Source organism: Podarcis cretensis, assembly GCF_951804945.1.
Source record: "Podarcis cretensis genome assembly, chromosome: 6".
Taxonomy (NCBI): Eukaryota; Metazoa; Chordata; class Lepidosauria; order Squamata; family Lacertidae; genus Podarcis; species Podarcis cretensis.
Genome location: NC_137175.1, coordinates 53,855,385 through 53,877,151, shown reverse-complemented (window position 1 = coordinate 53,877,151; position 21,767 = coordinate 53,855,385). Strand labels below are relative to the sequence as shown.

At 38.8% G+C, this 21,767-nt stretch overlaps 1 protein-coding gene across 1 annotated transcript in view; it reads right to left on the bottom strand.

The window, feature by feature from the left end:
* MAST2 (microtubule associated serine/threonine kinase 2) overlaps nt 1-21,767 on the bottom strand; it is a 154,940-nt gene that overhangs the window by 69,972 nt on the left and 63,201 nt on the right. Inside the window, exon 4 of the mRNA XM_079980215.1 lies at nt 20,728-20,759. Within this exon, the coding sequence (XP_079836341.1) occupies nt 20,728-20,759 (32 nt within the window). The remainder of the gene's footprint in view (nt 1-20,727; nt 20,760-21,767) is intronic.

Sequence of the window (21,767 nt, the reverse complement as noted above, 5' to 3'; positions counted from 1 at the left end):
CTTGTGAGAGATGCTCTGGTAATTACCAAAACAATTTGAAACAACAAATGGTGCCCTTCTGCTTCTTTCTTAAATAGTTTAAGTATATTATGCACTTCCATTTTAATGTCATTTACATGCTCTGAGCAGACAATTTGCATGAATTTATAATCATCTTCTATCCCCTCACATATGCATTTTTAAACTTTGAAACCACAGGAAAATACTAGAACCCAGCAGATTACTGTGTGAATTAAGTGAGTGAAATGACATATTAAAGTCCCTACTATGACAAAATGCTAGCACATATATTAGATAGCAGCTTGAAGCAAAGCATTAAAAATGCAATCTAGGATATTACTGCCAACTAGCAAATAGAAATTTTGAAACAGGGACTTTGCCATTTTTTCCTTACTATTATTATGGGCAAACATAACGGCTATTGATTAATCTAATTTAAGAAATAACATATTTACAGATGTGCTTCGTTCTCATATGCTCTTGTGGAGAAGAGACTACATTTTCAGTTCCCTTGTATTTTTGTCGACTAAAAATTCTAAGCAGCTCCCATTTTTAATACATTATAAATTGAAAACCGCATGTATCCAACCATATAATCTCATCCATCAGCTTTAATCTCTGCAACAGTCTCGACTACATGAAACAGACAGAGTAAACATTCTAAGATTTTGTTTTGAGAATCCTTTGATTACCTTTTTGATCGCCTCAACATGCTGGTTTCTGGCAGAGAGAAATTGGATAGCACTGTCCAGAAGGAGTCAGACATGATCTTTGTAAGCTTTCATTTCCAGCAAAAACACTGCACTATCAAACCACAAGCAATAAAATAAGGGACCAAAGAAAACCAGTGACAGAGCCAATGCAAATTCCCTGTAGATCTTGCAGGCTGTTCCATTAATGTGAACGAGACAAGTAGGCAGGCAGGCAGGCAGGCAAGCAGGCAGCTGCTTTCAGTGTCTCTGTTTTCTATTGATTTCACCCTTGCCTGTCTTTCTTCCTTTCTCTACCTAGAACGGCATTTACAGAATGACACTGGACTGCTTAAGGAAACTTACTGTCAATACTAGGACGTATTTGGCTTAAATTACATTTTATTCATATATTGTGCTCAGTTGTTAATTTATTCCTTTTATTTAAAGAAAATATGAAACTGAATTCCCCTCAGTCCTCACGTGCACTTGAAAGAAAGCCTTAATGTATGAAACCATATTTAGTTCATATCATCCTTTGCTAGACTTTGCATCTCCTAGTCCACCACCCTATTCTTTGCTTTTGCCTCAATCTTCACTGCCCTCTATTCTCTTCTCCACTGTGGAAATGTATTGTAACTTCTTTGAGGCCAGGGATCCATCTTTTTTGCTTATGAAGCTTTGAGAAGTGTCATGCAAATTGAGGGTATCATATTAACCAAAGCAGGAATTTCCAATAAAAAAATCACTGTTTTATCTTAATTGCAAGAAAAATTAATAATGCCCCCCATTTATATAGGTAGCTGCAACTCAGGATAGCACTTCATGCACCTGATGAAGTGGACTATGATCTTGGAAAGCTTTACGGTTTAAGTTCCCATGCTATAAATCAATAGATTATTCAAGGAGAGATTAGTGCAAAGCTGCTCAGAAACCTGTTGGCTTGAAGCTGAGATTAATCATTTTGGCCTATCACAGGTAATAATGCACACTAGGACTAATATCTGGCATTTCAGTGATGGGTTTTATCTCTATACTAGCAGGGAATGGTTGGTGCTGCTCAGGATTTTTTGTGAAACCAAAAATTATTATAGTTTTCAATTAAAGAGTGTAATTTTTGAGTTTGGGTGCCTCACAACAAGGACTAGGTGAAGTAATGCCCAATTCCCGTTTCAGTTCACCATCTTGATTCAAAATGGTGTCCAGCATCCCAATGGCAATGAAATCCACCACCCCAGTCAACGAAGACTGCTCCCCATCCCCACCTCAGCAATCCTCATGCTGAGTTTGGTGATGGTAACCCGAGAGGCTGCTGAACCTATGCCAAAAAACAAATTCACCCCAAAGTCACATGTCAAACATCAACAAAAAGTACGGTCCCCATCTTGGAAAAACCTTGTGCCAAGTTTGCCAACAATATCTCAAGAGGCAGCTAAACACACAGAGACTAGACAGACAGACAAACCACTTTCCAAAATATATAGCAGACTAGGAGGTAGTGCCTGGTGCTGCTTGAGAATTTGCTTGGTGCCTGGTGCTGCTTGAGAAACCAAAAAGCATTTTTTAAAATGCATAGTGTAATTTGTGAGTTTGGACCTGTCACACCAAAAATCAGGTAAAGTTATGTCAAAGTGCCATTCCAGCTCTTGTGCCACCATCACCATCACAAACAGGTAAAAAGAAAAAAGAGCTGCTGCTACTGTAGCAGGGGTAGGCAACCTAAGGCCCATGGGCCACAAGTGGCCCACGGGGGTTGTTTAACGGGCCCATAAACTGCCCCCGAACTGAGCCGCCCACTTGGTGAGTCCCCACCCGCTGTACTAAACCGGTGCAGTGTGGAGTGGGGACTCGCTTCTGCAGCGCCGGAAATCACGTCTGCACAGACGCTGGAAATTGCGGGCATGCGTGCAATCCAGCCCACAGAGGGATCTCCGCTGGAGTAAACCGGCCCAGGCGAGGTAAACCTTGCCGACCCCTGTACTATAGTAATGAAAAACATAGCAAACAGTTTCCCCCTGAAAATAATCAATGCCCCCCATGACACAATTCACTATCATCTTGTTTTACTAAAGACAAAAAATCAACATAAAATGCAAGATACTATCCAAATATTTAAATTCAAAAAATTTAGCCTGCCGTCATAGTCTGCCTGCCCACCCATCAACATCAGAGAGTTAGAATCACACCTTAAATCATGTAATAAGTAATTTGATTTTCAAAATGATGAACAAAAGATACAGTGACCAATGTCATGCTATACGTAAAAAATACTAGCCAAGAGAGAAAGTTGGAAAGTTACCGTATTTTTCGCCCCATAGGACGCACCTAGTTTTTTGGGGGGGAAATAAAGGGGGAAAATTATTTTTTCCCCCCCAGGTGCGGGGCTGGGGCGGGGGAAGCCCGAGCTTCCCCCAACCCCAGCCCCCAGAACAGGCTGCTATCCGCAAGCCGTGGGAGAGCTGCGCGACTAGTGGAGAACTGCGCGAAGCCCGAAGCTTGGGGCGCGCTGAGCTCAGCGCACCCCAAGCTTCTGGGTGCCGGCAAGCTCTCCGCTAGCCATGGGAGAGCTGCGTCACCCACGGCTAGCGAAGAGCTTCCTGAAGCCTGGAGAGCAAGAGGGGTTGGTGCGCACCGACCCCCTCGCTCTCCCGGCTTCAGTGAAAGCCTGCATTCGCCCCATAGGACGCACACACATTTCCCCTTCATTTTTGGAGGGGAAAAAGTGTGTCCTATAGGGCGAAAAATACAGTATATACCTTTTGTTAAGAAGATATTCAATGAAAGGCTTAATACACACACACACACACAATCTTTCACTAAGAATAAATTGCAATTGAAGATAAAAAATAAAACCCTGTATAAATCATTCTCTCATTGCTGACCACCTTCCAAGACCATCCATTTTACTTCTAACAAATAAATAAATAAATAAGAGTTTTAAAAGCTACCTGCAGATTCTATGCTACAAAAGTAGAATGCTGCTTCAAGCAGCCTATTTTGAAAAAATAAATAAATTTCCTTTTGTGGATCTGTATAGCAGAGTGAGATTAATAAAGAAAGCAGCTGGCTGAGAAAAGAAAATGGCACCAACAAATAATTTGACAGAAGATAAAATCATCTAATAAAGCTTATAATTTATATTAGAATGGTAAGATCCATTTTGATGAAATGAATAGATTGTAAGTGAACACTGCTACACTGCTTAAGAAAAGGTCTTTGGGATGTTTTCACTGAACATTTTTTATCTACCTCTAATGCCAATATCTTTTTATGCTGCTCTGAATATGAAGTCTTATTGAAGCTGAATGTATGAGATTACAATATTAAAACAGCTTGAATTCAATTCAGTTTTTCAATATAAGAATACGGAAACATCACCCTTATAAATCTTTCTAAGTAAGGCAAGTCCCACCTGTACTCCATCCCCCACCTGCCACAAAAAAATGAAGCAAATGGTCGGGCCACAAAGCATTCCGTAGACATCAAATGTGTTCCAACTCTGGCATTCAAAATGATTTCTAGTTACTTGATGCACAATGCACTCTGTCTTTTGAATTTTGTCAAAAATAGTGAACCCACAACAGTTCATAACCCTTGTAATATATATGCACAACAGCAACAAAAGCATGCAAACGTTGGAATGCAACAGCAGCAAACAATATATAATGGTTACAAATTAAAGTGGTTAAATTGACAGCCTAGTTAAAAAAATGGCAATCAATGGACACATTCCCATGCTTTAAACCCAGTGAAACCATGGCTAAGCGCAAACATGTGAACATGCTGGCTAACAAGGATTGCACCTGCTCTGCTGCTCTTCGGGCTTTTTAGCTTAGCACAGCATAGTTGCAAAGTCAACATCTGGATCTGGGTATAATCCAAACCCAAGATTAAGGTCAAGGTCTCTTCTCCTTAACCAAGATCTTTTGCAAAGAACAAAACCTGGCTTAGCTGACATCCCAAGCCAAGCTAAAAAGTCCAGAAAAGCTGATGGAAGCTCCTCCTGGAAGCCAGCATGTTTGTAAATTCCTGGTAATCCATACTTTGGGTTACAGTGACATGAAAACAGGCCAATATAGACAACATTTCCTAGTTTTGCAGATGACTCCTCATTCATTGCATCTTTTGATGAAATTGCACAGCATTTTAAGCTTTTTTTTTTCTTTTACAGAATATGTATTTTATTTTTAAAATTGTACTTCTTTATAAAAGCCAAAAAAAATATCAGCAGCAAAATGAAACATGTCTAGACATCTACCACTGCATCTACATCTACATCTGACAATGTATCAGTTGGATACAAATCTACAATAGTCATTATATGTCTCTGTAATTTAGATCATTCTCATGAGTATTTCAAAGCTCTTTTGCATAAGAATATGTTTTACAATAGCTTGAATAGCAATGCAAAATTCAGATAATTTTACGTACTGACATCATGACAGGTCTGGAGTCTGCTACAGAAAAAAGGCTGTACCCAACTGGAGTGTTCAAAACAGATGTGTGTAAAGACTTCAGAATTCAAGTCCAAATCTTTCCTTAGGTTACATTCCCCATAAAGTGTCATCTTCTATGACATGTGAAGTTGTTAGATACTGTACCGTAGTGCTTGTCTGATGGCTTTTTCCAGCAGTAATTAGTGCCTTTTCTTAACTATATGTATTAGTTCACCAACTGAACATTTAATAACCCATTTAGCACTTAATGCTAATCCAAACCATGGTGTAATGCAAAAGCATTGGCCCCCATAAAGAAGGACTTTACTCCTCCTCTGGTCCCCGTCCCCCCCCCCCCACTTCTGTGAACTAAGCAATAATTTGGCTTAGTGTGTCATCTGAACCTGGGCTCAGTTTTTCTTACATCAGGCAAACTACAAGCTGTATACAAGGTTCATTCTATGGCTTACCACTCATGGTTTGTCTGGAGAAGATAAAGCCATGAATCTGGGTGCAGATGACATACCAAGGCAAACCAGGGCTTAGCTCACAGCAGTACAGCATCAGGATACTGGAAGAGGAGCAAAATGGCCAAGATCTCTTCTCAGGCAGCTTGCACACTTCCACTAAGCCATGGTTTGTTGTAGTTTTGTGCATGAACTGAGTCACTGTCACTTTAAAGCACTACTTTATTGTTTGGATTATTTAAAAAGTTAAACAAGCTTCCTAAGGACCTATAGTGTTTGCAATTATATATGCACTCTTTCATGCTTTAAAAATCACATAATTATCCTAATTATAGCTGACACATTTACCATGAGAAAAAAATCGCCTTATTTTTCCAAAACAAAATTTGAATGTACTCAGTGGCAAAGCTCAACATTTTTCCTATGTGCACCAATATACAAGTTAATGTCACATATTCAAAACCTACTATCATTCTTCAAATTTGAAGGCAACTTCTTCACAATGATGTACAGTGAGACCATGATTTATGCTCATTTAACTTGTGCGCATTCAGCTTTATGTGCTTGGCAATTTAAAAAAATGTAAAAGGGGGGCAGAAAGGGGGCAGGCATATAGAGAAAAGGCTTTGGCAACCCTGTCTGCCACTGCCTGCAATGTGTTTTGACTATACACAGTTTTGGTTTAGGCATGAACCCTGGAATGCAACCCCTCCATAGGCTGAGGGCTTATGCAGTGTTATGTTATCAGTATAACACTCAGTGTTGACTCAGTGACCTATCTTCATGACACTGGTGAAAGGTGGCAGCAGACTACAACCCCTGCTTGCTATTGATGACTAATACACACACAAATGTTTCCTATTAAAATTTCATATATGCTTATTATTTCTTCTCTTTAAAAAAAAAACCCCATCAAACAAACCTGCCCTTCCTGCTAATTATCTTAAGGTGCTGTACATTTTCTGTCCTAAATTTGATAAAATTGTTCTGCCTCAACTCGTTTGCTTTAAATCCTCTGTTGGATCTTTATCATTCATTTATTTTAAACAAAGGAAATTTAAAAATCTCACCAGCAGTCAACTGAAACTGCCCCTGAATACATTTGCAGTTTGCTTAATCTCGCTAGATCTCATATTATCTTTTCTAGTCTTCTTCTTGACATTCAGCTTTTGATACTATCAGCCATGCTATTCTTCCCACCATTTTGCAAAAGCTTCGATTTGGTGAAACTGTTTTGTTCACATATTTTTGTAAGTTCTGGTGATTTTTAAAAACACTTTTATTTCCTCATCCTTTTCTGTTGCAAGTGCCCTTTAAATATTCTCCCAGTAGAATGAAAATTCCTCACCTTTAAGGTGAGGTGCATAGATGGGAGAATGCCTAAGCCATTCAACCATATAACAGGGTCTTTCACATAGGTATTTCACAGAAAACTGGCACATTCAGTGGAAGAGACAGATGTATTCAGCCCCATTTAGTTGAATTACCGAGACATTCTCCCGGCTGCATGAGATCTGGTTATTTAAGTATTTTTTAAAATTCTGTATTGCCCTTTTAGCATAAAATGCAGCAGTGGAGCTCACCATCATCTGAATAGCCTCCACGACACTACAACAGCCACCAGGAGCCTTGAGTGGTGTTGAAGCCACTCATGCAAGTTATTTCATCCAGTCTCCATGCAGCTGGTGTAACATTAAAATAAGTTCTCACTTATAGAGCACAGAGAATGCACGGGAGTAAATTCAAGAGTAGAGTTCTCCATGGAGTAGGAATAGAAGTTCTTTAGTATGCTGGAAAGAAAAGAAGTATATCTGTCTCAGAAACTACTTGGGGCTTTTTACATGGCAGAACCAATAGTAGCAGAAGAAGCAGTGTCTTGGGACTGTGGCTAAATTTCACAAGCTTCTGCTACCATAGAAGAATGCTCCAAATCTCTCCAAACCACATGGTCTTCTAACTGAAATAAACAACGATAATGTCTCATCCTTTCTAAGCCCCAATATTTTCTCAATGAGTCTGGAGTTATTGTGCTATAAAGCATGTCTAGGTCAACCTCCATTGGAAAAAATCATATCATACCACTTGGTACTGAGCAATTACTCATCATGTTTAAAGCTAATGGAAGCTGAAAGAAGCAACAACTAAAACTGGCAATTGCCACCTGCTGTGACAGAACAATTTCTAAGCAGCATTTAGCCTTAATATAGTTACTCCACAGACATCTGTCAAGCAGCAACCCTCCACGCCCGAGATCAACCAATATTCTACCCCAAATAAACTGTTTAAACTAGTGTGTCTCCATTTAAGAATACATGCATCCTAAATTAACCTACTGATATCATTTTTCAATATACCCTAAGACCATACATACATACATACATTCATACTATATTTTACTGCAAGTTGTCCTGTTAACTGAACCGTAGTATATAAATCTTAGTAAATAAAAGCTGACAAATCCTACTCCAGTCACTTCTGTTATAAAGATGTATTAACTACCCTCCTTGATCGCTTAACAGCAACAAATCTGGAATATCAAGGTGCTTTGAGATTGGTCTTAAAAGAATGGACTTTGACGCAGCTGCTGAGGCATACCTGGGAAACTTGTTTTTACTTGCTTTTTGCAACTAAAAGTTAACTTGGTTATAACTTTTTACAATTTTATTGTTTGGTTTTATGTTTTTATATTGCTGTAAACTGCATTGATATTTTTATGATACAGTGGTATAGAAATATTTAAATAAATAAATACAATTAGAATGGAGGATAAGTGGTGGGCTAAGGTTAGGCAAATCTGATGATGACTAGCTGATCTTATAACTTGTTAGAAGTTCAGATACCTCTAATTGCTAAAAGTCTGATTTTTCCAGTCAGAGATTCACTATACCAAGATGTGCCTAGCAGTCACTGATAGCCTTATCCTCCATTAATTTGTATAATCCCTTTTGAAAACCAGTCAATGGTTATTTTGTGGTAGTGGATTTCAAAGAAGCACCAATATTCAGCTTTTTAGATGACCCTGAAGTCTAGCACTGTATGAGAAAGAAATGCTTCTCTCTCCCTACTTTCTTTACACCATGCATAATTTTATGCACCTCTGTCATGCCCCTGCTTAGTCACCCTATTTCTAAACTAGAAAGCATTAAGTGTTGTAACCTTTCCTCACAAGGGAGTTGCTCAAGCTCATTGGTTATTCTGGTTGGCCTTTTCAGCACCTATTCCAGCATTACAATATCCTTTTTGAAGTGCAGCAAGAAGAACTGTACACAATACTACAAACATGGTTGCACTATATATTTATATAATTTGCAGTGTGTGTCTCTTCCCCCCCCCCCCAATTCCTTTCTATTTATCCTTAATGTAGAATCTGCCCTTTTTACCCAGCAGTCAGGCTGTTTAACTCTCTCCAGCAGCTGAGCTGAACAAGTTATGGGCATATGTACCAGGCCCTGTCACAAATTAATTGTCAGGGTAAATAATAGTGGTACTCTATCATCAAGATCTTGCTTGTATTGGCTCTCTTATTTCTCCCTCCTTCTCTACTCTTTGCCCAAGTAAGCACAGAAAATACTTTAAAACCACACTTCTGGTATTATAGAAACTGGAGCTTTGTGATGTTTTCATTTGTTATTAGACATCAATAAACAAGGGTGATCCTCGTTCCTGAATGTTAATCAAGGCTATCATGGTCATATTTAAATGTCTGGTTTCAAGCAATTACAAAACTATTATAAAAATTTATATTAACTGACACGTGAGGTACAAAATGTTTGTCTCCAAGTATATCTGACCTCCCTAAAGTTGGAAACTTCTTTTATCAGATACTGTTACAAGAGAACTGGATCTGGCAAGCGGACAGCTGTTTGTTCGCACAGAAAGGCTGACTACGCCAGAACAAGAGGAAAGGAAAAAAGCCTATGTAAACATTTATGGAAGAACACAGACAAATCAATGTAATGTTATTACCAGACAATGTAATTCCCTACAGAGCTAAGGTAGCTGCAACGTAGCTCAATTGTGGGTGTTCAAATGTAGCTGTCAGAAAATAACTTGACAGGATGAACTTAGATTCCAAATCAGCAGCAAGAGCAACCGACTGGTATCCAAGTAAATAAAACGACAACAAAGAACAAATGGATAAAATAGGATTAAGAGCTGCACAGGTGAAGCAAGGAATTCGAAAATTATCATTACAGAGCTGTGCTTTTAGACACAACTACATATCAACAGATTATCATCTATTGTGTATTTACAAAGCAGAAAAGCAGAACCTCTGAAACTACAAAAAGCTATGATCACCCTAGTAAAAGCTGAAATCAAAATCAATATTAGTTATTAAAAGATTTTCCATCTTTTGGGACAAGATGGTATAAAAGATCATAAAACGTATAAAAACAAGAGCTTAAAACAATTAAGTCTCTTTAAAAAAAAAAAGCAATAAAACAGATTCCAACACAGAGGCTTTATCAAAAACTTGTTGACTTCTTAAGACTCAGCCTTTCAAACTTCTACCAGTTAAGGTGCAACTTTAAGGGCAGAACTCACTTAATGAACCCCATTAGTGGAAGCCCTTTAGGGGGTTAGGAGGGAGGATTGTTCAATCTAGCAAGCTGAAAGGCTTGCACAAAAGGAACATTTGAATTCCACCTTAAGTGTTCTTTAAAGAGCATATTAGTATCACTTCCTTTTCCTTCTTTTTTTAACTCATTTGTCAGGAGGTCAGGTGTTACACTGCTGCACAAAGTAGGCCTAAGGTTTTTATGTAAGTTTCTGCATATTATCCAATGCTTCCTCTTTATAACTTGAAGGTTTTACCCAACCAAATATTACAGATTTGTTCTATTTTATAATTGAACTTTCATACAGACATTTTGATGCAATAATTTCATTTTGGCACACCATGTGTTCAAAATAAACTTTGATATCTCTCTCAATTGTTGCAGGCAAATCCCTGTGGTTCCCCAGAGGGTTTCATCCCTCAGGCCCCTCAGCTGCATTACCCTGGAGTTGGCCCAGGAAAACATGAGGAGAGCCCACGCCTAACCTTCTGCTCTAGTCCACATGAGCCAAGAAGCCATAGGATGTGGCAGTGGATTCATCAACCCACACATATTGTTGCTCTAAGACTAGGAGCCTTCACAGGTAACACAACTCTTAATCTATAGAAAAAAATACTATACTAGATTAAAAAAACACTGGGTGGGATTCATCCAACTTATACTCAGAGTAGACCTATTAAAATTAATGGACCTAACTTAAAGTCATGTACATTAATTTCAATGGGGTGACTGAATAAAACTTCACTGAATATCATCTCTTATGTGCAGTCATGTGTAAAGATTCAAATATTTTTTAATTCTGTATTAGTATATGAGAGAAAGACATAGAAATTACTTATCTGCTTCTGGCAGCCAAACTGACAATATGTCAGAACTGAAAATCACCATCACTGACTCCACTGTTTTCTTCAAACTCTTGCTTAGCTAAAATTTGGGATATGGTATGCATGATGAAGTTAAAAAACCTGGTTTAAGTGAGAGAAGGTGAAAGAAGTTGCACCTTCTTCCCTGAGCTGCTGCCTGCTTGTTGGCATTATTTCATGGTGTTATAAGTATGACAGAGCGTCAAATTGCCTCATAGAACAACTTTATGCAACCAAACAAGTACCTAGAATTGTTTGTGCACTGCCCACAAAGGAGTAGTTCATAACAAAGCATCTATCTCAATTTAGTAGGAAAAACTGGCCTTATGTTTGCTTGCACAAATTTGTTTGAATTATTACTCTACATGCAAACATAACAGCTGGTTAACAGGAAGCCTGAGGAAAGGTTCTACTAAAGAGGATTAAAAATAGGGAAACTACCAAAGGCTGACTTGAAAGAACAAATGAGCAGATATTATGATAGCAAATTTAATTCACTTAAAACAAGGAACATGTGAAAAAGAAAGCATTTTAGGGATGGGCTGAATGTAACTTACAGTGGTACCTCGGGTTACAAACACTTCGGGTTGCAAACGCTTCAGGTTACAAACTCCGCTAACTTGGAAGTAGTTACCTCGGGTTGCGAACTTTGCCCCAAGATGAGAACAGAAATCGCAGGCCAGAGGCAGCAGGAGGCCTCATTAGCGAGAGCGCACCTCAGGTTAAGAACAGTTTTGGGTTAAGAACGGGGAACGAATTAAGTTTGTAACCCGAGGTACCACTGTATTTTAGAAAATAATATATCTTGTTAAAGATAGAAAGACTGTAAGAATTATGTTTTAAAATTGTAGAGGAGGTGAGAAGAGGCCAACATCTGTATGCTTCAGCCACTCTCCCCCCGGATCTATATTGACACACCTTCTTCCAGTCTGTATTCACTGAATAGAGCAAAGGCAATACGTAAATGCAGAAGTCATTCAAGAGAACACAGGGTCAGCTCAAGCCTTTCTGCTGCCAGGGGTGCAGGACAAAATAACAGAATGAGGTAGCAGATGGTGAGATGTATGTTTTAGGACCCACCTTATTTCTTTTGACTGTTTTTAATTGTTTTAACTGATTTTAATATTGTATTTACATTGCTGTAACGTTTCCTGGGAATTTATGTTGAAGGCCATATAAGAAATAGTGATGCTGCTGGTGGTGGTGGTGGTGATAACAACAACAACAACAACAACAACAATAATAATAATAATAAATTATTTCTTTATTATTCTTAACTTTATATCCTGCCCTTCCTCCTTTGCTCAGGGTGGCAAAGGACATGTAGTAAATAAAAAATTGAGAAATAATGCTTCTGTAAACAAGTATAGTTCTATTAAGGGCCCATCTATAAATGAGAAAAGCATTACACAGAACTGTGGCAAAGACAAGGGGGGCACATGCATACAAATGATTTTGACCATGCTTATTGAACTGGGAGGAGATAATCAGTCTCCTATGACTGATAATAGAACAAGGTTTCTGAATAATGCTTCCTTTCTTATTTTAGATGTTTCATGACCCTGACAAAATTTTGAATGCTACAGAGATACCTTAAATTCTAAGCCTACTATTGAAATGACCCAAGTTAAAGGTTATGCACTACTGATTATAGAACGCGTGTTCCCAGTTTAAATTCCTCCTTACCTCCACGGAAGTGGGTTGCTGCAGCAAGGGCTGCCAGGGTTGCTCTGAGGTTGTGGGTTGAGGTAAAACACTAGAGGAGATGTAGCAAGAGCACAATCAGCACTAAATGGGATTTTAAGATGCTGCAGACCTGGAGCAGAAGTAGGAGAGAACACATGCTGGTGCCCATCACTTCCTCGGCAGTGGGAAAGGAAAGGAGAGGAGATTCTGACAAAGCACCACAACAGAAACAGTCAGTTTCAAAATTATCCTGCCACGTACTTTTTGTTTGTTTTTAAAGAAAACAAGTTGCACACAGCAAATAACAGATCTACACCTAAACAGACACATGTACCTTTGGATTGGGCATGGAAAGTATAAAAGCTACACATAATTGAATCTTCATGCATCAGCCCAAATTCATCTAATGAGTAAACTACAGGTTAAATAAAAACATCAATTGCTAATCTCTTCTTAGGCATCGAATGGGAATTTATAAAAGACTGAAAAACTAGATAACCCTCCACTTACATAATCTTCATACTTAATGGCATATTCCATGCACATTCAGTGTCACTTGCAGCCATGGCCACAGTCTCATAAGCTGCACCTCTGACTGCGGCTTTTCTCTTCCATGGCAGTGGCTCACAGCAGACTGCAGTCACAATAATTTATTTTTTATTTCTAATATGCTCTCATATGTGGAGATGTATATTAAAAGTGCAAGAACTTATACATTAATGGGGAAACTTGAGGTTAACTTTATTTACTCCTGATACTTAAGGCACCAATCTCCACAATTCAGCTATACTGAATATTTAATTGGAATCAATAGCCCTACAAATACGAATTATGAAATAAAATAGACCAGAAAGCTCAATATGAACTTTTATTCACTTCATACCAAGGAGAGCAAAAAATTAAGTTGCCCCATTATATAAAAATAAGAAATAGTACATTAATTATATCTATGCTTAAAAGACCAACAAAATGTATGACTGTTTATTCTAAAAACTTAAAAGAAAGAATGGATTTGTTAAACTATTGCTTAACTGACACTCAAGATTCAGATTAATATTATATTTGTTCACTCCAATAGATAAGCTAAGCACTGAGTCTATTTCACACAACAATCCTTACTGGATCCGTAGAGATGGGGCTCCAAACCTCTCTCTTCTTCGTTTCATCATTTCACTGTGTGAAATGCTAGATGTGTTAAATGAATAGATCTTAAAGCCAGAAAAGTGGAAGTGCTGTTAAATCCAAGCCTGAGTTTCTTGCGTAGCCTCAGAGTCAATGACAGATAACTATGCCTTCAACTGGAGTCGAAATCTATCAGATAGATCACATCACAAGGTAATTGTTTAAGAAGCCTTCTGCAAACTTATTTATGGCATCCAGAAACAACCAAGCCGAAGTCAGCCAGCATGAGGAGCAAGGTCTGAGAAGCCGAAGATAGGGACTGAACAGTTTTGTTTCACCACCTACATTTTACTTCCATTATCACTCACAGTTGAGGCACGGCAAATCACGGAAAAACATTTGTTCATTTCAGCAACACTTTCAGCAAGCCACAAGGAAACAGAGACTGAGAGGGAGAAATGGCACATGAGCAAAAACTTTGGCAGAAGCCTCGCATACCAACACGAAAGCTCACACTGCAAAAGTAGTACACAGTGACTGCTGACCCAGAGCCCCAGGAAAGCCACAGGCAGCTGCTCTCTGACTGCTGTGGATTCCCACCCCACCCCCCAAAAAATATTTTTTGGATTTCTAACATGGGGGTTGGATCTCATACCTTTTTCCTTATTCTGGATTTTTCATATTGTACTCAATAGCACTTAAGCATACTGTATTAGGTTTTTTATATACAAGGCTTTCCAGGAAGAGGAAACAGGACTTTGCTTCAACCTGTACTTTAATTCTTTCTGGATATACGAAGAACTGACAAAGGTGATGAGAGCTCCAAGGCAAGAGATTTAACTATGTGAACTAACCAACTCCTTTTTAAAGGATAAACCATGGGTAGGCAAACTAAGTCCCAGGGGCCAGATGCGGCCCAATCGCCTTCTAAATCTGGCCCGCAGACGGTCCGGGAATCAGCATGTTTTTAAATGAGTAGAATGTGTGCTTTTATTTAAAATGCATCTGGGTTATTTGTGGGGCATAGGAATTTGTCCATCCCCCCCTCCAAAGGTCTGAGGGACAGTGGACCGGCCCCCTGCTGAAGTTTGCTGACCCCTGGGATAAACTTTTTCCCCCTGTCTAAATAGTGACTCATTCATTTTGGCTGTGAAGCAACAGTTCTTGCCACTGACTAAGATCAGTGTAAGCATACCAAACTATTAATCAGTATCTTCAAAACCACCATGTATAGAAATTGCCACTTATACTGGAAGCCCAGGAAGCACACTGATGCATACTTACATTTTACTACTCAAAAAATGTCACCTGAGCCCTGCAATAAACTCCAGTGCCCAATCTGTCCTTATGTACTGCTCAGTATCATTATTGTATGATCAAATAATGAGCTTTCAAAAGCATGGATGACCAGCCAGCACATTTTCCATTACTTCCTGTATACTACCAGGAAGACTAATTCTCAAATCAAGAGACAACCATGTATAATGCTGGCATTTAAAAAAAACATGTTACGTCAGTATGTAAACTAGTATCCCAGATATAATCCTGATACTATTTGAATGACGCCATTTTTGACTGACTCACTGACAAAAACTTAACCCAAAGTTGTCTAAATGATGCCTGCATAATTTAGCTGTGGAATGTCTCTTAATAAACACATCTCAATTAAAGATAAACCTTTTTAGATGAATTTAGAGAAAAGGGGGGGGGGGACTCAGGCACCAGAAGTTACCCAATTGTTCTAAAGAATGGTCAGCAAAAATCTATGAAGACGAACTCATACGTACAAAAAAGGTGCCAAACAGCATATTATGGGGTTATTTGATTAATTTCAACAGAAGGGTTGATACTTTTGAACTGCAGAACTACAACATGATTTCTTGAAGTTACCAGCACTCTGAGAAAGTTCGTCAGTCTACTGGCACCTGACAGGATTGGGACACCTCTTAATCTGATTTATCAAGTTCTTCTAAAGTAATCTACATTCTCTCTGCCTCACTATGTATAACTGTTCTTACCAGGGGGTGCAGGGGAATCAGCAGAAGTCCACACACCCAAGCAATATCCCACTAAAACAACTCTGGTTAAATCAATATAATAATGAAGTTTAGCCCCAAACAGCTCCTATGCATCAAAACCTGAGTAAAGTTGTGAACGTTCGACCAGGCCAAGTTATGGAACCACTGGCTATTAGCTACTACTGGATAGACATGAATGGGGCTGAAAGTACTTTACACACTAAAACAGTGTTTCCCAACCTTGGGCCTCCAGCTGTTTTTGGACTACAACTCCCATCATCCCTAGCTAGCAAGACCAGTGGTCAGGGATGATGGGAATTGTAGTTCAAAAACAGCTGGAGGCCCAAGGTTGGGTAACACTGCACTAAAAGTACAGTACATATTATTTAAATATTAATGGTTCTCCCGTGTTAGGTAAGATACAAGCTCCTTGATTATAAAACGCTATCCTCAAGCAAGAAAATATAGTGCAGTTTTTGTTAAGAATAATAATATCACACTGAAAAAACACTACCAATGTGAAATTTACAAGATATCCCAAATGTATTTGGATGTAAATGATATAAGCTATTTCAGCTGATCAGTATTTATAATATGGATATTCAGAAAGCATAGTACCAGATTTTCTCATTTTAAAGTACTGCTAAAATACTGCACTAATTCCTTATGCCTTAAAAGCTTGCCATATATGCAAAGCTAGTCACCCCCAAGTACGGTGAATGTACTTCTTGTTCAACAGAAACACAGACTTTCTTCATGCAATTTTGGGAAGTCATGTTGCAACATCAGCAATACAGTTTGCCGTTCCAATTTCTGAATCAGCACCTCCTATCTTTTTAGAAACAGGTAGTTATTTTTAGAGCGGCTCTTCTTGAGAGCCTCTCCCCTTGGCTGAGTTGCTATCACTCCACACTTTCAAATTAGGAGCACTTGGGAAACTCTTCAAATTTTCTTTAGTGTTAGAATCTGTACACAGAAGGCTACCTTTTTATGAGCACACAACTGACTCCTACTAATGGAAGGCCAGGTAAAGCCTTGAGTGACCAGAGCTAAAAGCTGCCCATTGCCCCTTCCAGCACCTCAGTAGAATGTAGAATACTTATTAATATTCCAGTCCAAAGCACTATATGAAAAGTATAGTATACTGATAAAACATAAAACGCTCAGGAGAACACAGAAAGTATTTTACTGAATGGTTCTGACAAATGCAGCAACTTATTGTTTTGCCCTTCAACAACTTTAAGTCAGCTTAAATATCTTTTCAAAGTTAAATGAGTGGGGGCTTCCGGGTTAGCGCCTCTGGCAATGGCGGAGTTCCTCTGATCAGGAGGAACTTGCTCCGTGGAATTTAGGGTCTGGCCGCCACGGCGAAGGCGGAGACCCACTAAAAATCGCAGGCGGGAGAAGCCTGTGAACATGGGATTCGGCTGGCACCTTTTGCGCCTCCCCTACTCGCGGGGAGACCCGGTTTCGGGTATCCGGAGCGATGTGGGGTGAGCGGTGCGGTGCTTCGAATTGACTGCTTCTTTCACGGAGTGAAGCCGCATTGCTGTTGCCCGAGAGCGCTGACTTTTTCCTGTGGACAACGGAAAATTGGATTTTTAAACGTCTTAATCTGGCACCGAAACGGGGAGGTTTCAAACAGGAAGTCCGCCTTCCCCTTTTGTAAATAGATTGAAGCAAAGAATTTGCAAGCTAAATTCTTGGCAAGTCCTATGTAAAGGATTAAACTTCCAATGGCTAAAATCATTAAACCCCCCTTGGAGGCAGGAGAAGAGGGGGGAAATTTTGGATCGCATAAGCCTGCAGGAGAGAGTGAAGAAAGTTGGATCACCACCGCTCTGAACCTGGAAATGGACTGCTAGTAAGACTGACGTTTTTGGGAAAGTTCATTGACTGTGACAGTTAGTTAAATAAGAGAAATACATTGTTTTCATTGTCTCCTTCTGCGTTTAAATAGGAGTAAAAGTAGCTGAAAATTGAAACTAATTTTACTGCTTGAACTGTGCTTAAAAGGATTGATACAAACAGAAATTGTTTCCCTCTAGAGGGAGCCTTTGAAATTGTTACAAGAGTTGGGCTGGTGGAATCTCCAGGTGCAAGAGAAAACCGTGAGATTGACCTTGGATTGCTTGAGAATGTCGACAGAAGAAGCCTTAGTGATTGCACTATGCAAGATAAGTGAGTCATTGGAACAGCTCCATAAAAAGATGGACGTGATGAATATTAAAATTGATATTTTGGGACAAAAAGCGACTAATTTGGGACAAAAAGTGAACATCTACACAGAAACTATTCAGGAACCGATACAGGAATCTACTTTGACATGCCAAATGGTGGAGAAAGCGAGGGAGAAAGTTGTGGTTGTTGAACCTAAAGTAATACAAGTGGAGAGGGAGAGATCCCCAGCCTTACAGAGGCAACTTGATGATTACAAGTTGTTGCCCTCTATGATTGAATTCAGTAAATCATGCAGGGATTTACTGACCTTTGGGATCTGGACCTGGGCCAGGAGGAAATTGGAGTTGTGGGGACCTGCAGATTTGGAGGGACTTTGAAACACATCCTGAAATATCTTTTGGATTTTAGTTTTAACCACGGAGATGTGGATGACATGTCGAGAAGGAATAAAAACATTGTTAGGTTGGAGCTCCCTCGAGATCTACTCTTCAGCATCAAAGAAAGGAAATTAAGAACAAGATCAGCAGAAGACAAAGTAAAATGTATGTATAAATGCGAAGAAGACTTGCAGAAGGGACCTGGAAAAGAGTTAAGAGCCTCGGACAGAAGAGCACCAGGTTGATGGACTATATGGAATTGATGGAAATGACTGGCAGAATCTGAGACCAGGGAGAAGAGATGGTTGAAGAAGATTGGAAAAAGTTTAAAGTTTATTTATAGAAATATAGTAAAATTAATGAGTGTTAGAAAAATGTTTGAATGAAACTATATGGCCTTAGTAGAAGTGTTATAAGGAGTTATGCTTAAATAAGTATTATAGTATTAATGGAAAATAAGGTTAAAATAAGTTATTTATATGACAGAAAATAGTGAAAGATGGAAAGGATTTGCTGAAACAATTAATAGAAGTGGAATACAAAAAGGGAGGTGAGAGGAAGTCGATGAAACAAGGGAATGAAAGATAAGGCATTGAAATGGTATGATGTATGTTTTTAAATTGTTTTTGTTCTGTTTTGTTTAGTTTAATGCGTTAATGTTGTGTGGTGTATTGTTTATATATTGTATTGTATTGTTTTTTCTTTCTTTTTTTTGTTTTTTTTCTCCTTTTCTTTTTCTTCTTGTTTGTAAGGTATAAAAGTAATAAATATTATTATAAAAAAACAAAGTTAAATGAGTGAACTTCACTCCAACTGTTTCTTTACTGAAAGCACATTTACTTTCTCAGTCTAAATATCTGTTTCACCTCCTTTCATTGTGGACTGCTCAAATGTTTAGACCAACAATGCTTTAATCACCAGTTTATGACATTTCTTGAAAACACATATCTGGATGATGTACTATTTCTACACCGTTTATTCTATTATTCTATGTTAAACATTTCAACTTGTCAAGCACAGGTTCCATAAATTACTGGATTTACACAAAGTACTCAGGGAGGTTTCATACCAGTTCTTTTAGCCTCTGACCCTTCCTGTTTGTAAGTGTTGCTGCCAAAGAGTGGAGAAATCAGAGGAGTATGAGTTCAATGCTAGTTTCCTCAGGAAGGAATTCACTTACCTGGGAGATTTAACGCCATTAAAACAGATATGAAGGAAGTGAGTAAGCTACACTGGAATTGGTAACTTAGAAATAAAATGTGAGAATGGCTCTATCACGTGTCACACAACCAGTTCTCTCTGCTGTAAACATGAACACAGGTTGTGTGTCACTAGTTTTATATTCACAAGCAAACAGCCACATATACAAGCCAAGACAGAAATAGACCATATAAACGCAACTACTACATTATCTCTCATTTGAGAAGTGTAGCTGATGACCTGTGGTGCCTATGAAGACTAGAGAACTATGACTACCACTTAAGACTGAGCCTCTGATAATGCAAACAAGGTTCATAAATTGAGAAACAATTTACAAAAATTGCCAAAAACCTATACTCGACACACACTTTGAGAAAGAAAGAATGCATAATTTGGTCTACCGACAAGCATCTCAATATGTTCTGTAATTTTAACAAAAATACTGTTGCAACCATTTCATCAGCATTGCAAAAATCCAAAATAGTTTCATGGGAGTTTAACAATAGGGAGTGTTGCAGTGGCTAGAGCCTCTATGCACCAGAATAGGTTCTGGAGAGACACCAGACATAGAGGCATCAAGCATTGTCCTTAACAAAAAGGAAATACTAACAAGATTTCTCTCAGCAGCATCATAAATCTAAGCCTATTTCTTGAAAGATAACATAAATATTCAGATCATGTTTTTCAATTATACTACTGTTTTTCATTTTCAGTCCAGGATTAGGCAGAAGGCTCACTTACCTCTCACAAATCCAACCAGAAACAGTTTCATTTTACCACTGACCAACCATATTGGCAAGTAATCCTTAAATCATGAATCTGCATAAAATGTCTGTACTGCTAAAATTATGAAGACCACATGGCACATAAAAATGTAAAATACATTCAATTTTCAACATGATGGTTTTAACAGCCTGCTTTGTTTCTTATTCAAATGCTTCCAAAAGCCTAATTCCACAGTATCATCCATGTTTCTGGAGATGCCTAATGTGCAACAATATTCCATCATCCTCAGTAACCATGGGCTTTTATGTGCCCCACCCTCTGTTCCTATAAAACATATAAAAGATCAAAAAATATATCTGATAGATTTAGTTACTATTAAGGCAAGAAAGAAATGTATACTTACAAACTTCCTCTTCTAGGGAGACTAAGTTCCTTCTGTGGGAAAAATACAAACAACAAATCAATCAAGCTGATGAGGACAATGAGGACCAGCCTGCTTTTGATCAAGTAATAACCATGCAGCTGTATTACCAGAACTCCAGGTATAACATTGTCCCCATATGCCTACAGCCAACCATGTTACAATTTGGATTTTACAAGAAGCAAGAGTTGCTGAAATACAGAGGTATTCTGTAGTGGTCTTCTAATGTGCAAAGAAGAACCTCACTGATGTCAATAAACAGTACACAACATTCCTAAGTTCCCACTTCTTATAAACATCCCCATTAGCTCTGAGAATATAGCTGGTCTGGTATGCCGGCATTGTGTTTATGACTGTTATTGTCACAACATTAAGACTATCTGTAAACATATTTTATTTTATAATTAATTTTTAAAGCATATTAAGCATATTTAAAGCATATTAAGCAAAGGGACGCAGGTGGCGCTGTGGGTTAAAGCCTCAGCGCCTAGGGCTTGCCGATCGAAAGGTCGGCGGTTCGAATCCCTGCGGCGGGGTGCGCTCCCGCTGCTTGGTCCCAGCGCCTGCCAACCTAGCAGTTCGAAAGCACCTCCGGGTGCAAGTAGATAAATAGGGACCGCTTACCAGCGGGAAGGTAAACGGCGTTTCCGTGTGCGGCTCTGGCTCGCCAGAGCAGCTTCGTCATGCTGGCCACGTGACCCGGAAGTGTCTCCGGACAGCGCTGGCCCCCGGCCTCTTAAGTGAGATGGGCGCACAACCCCAGAGTCTGTCAAGACTGGCCCGTACGGGCAGGGGTACCTTTACCTTTACCTTTAAGCATATTAGCGCACATTAAGTGAAGCTAATACTTTTTTTCACATTGAACAGCTACAGTACATGCATTGAACTGTTTTCACAAAGATGTTGGGTATAAATTAGATGTATGATATAGAATTCAATTTTTTAAAATGCTTCTGTTTCAGATCAACCTATTTATTTTTATGTTGTAAATATAATATTGTACCACTAGATGGTATCATTAT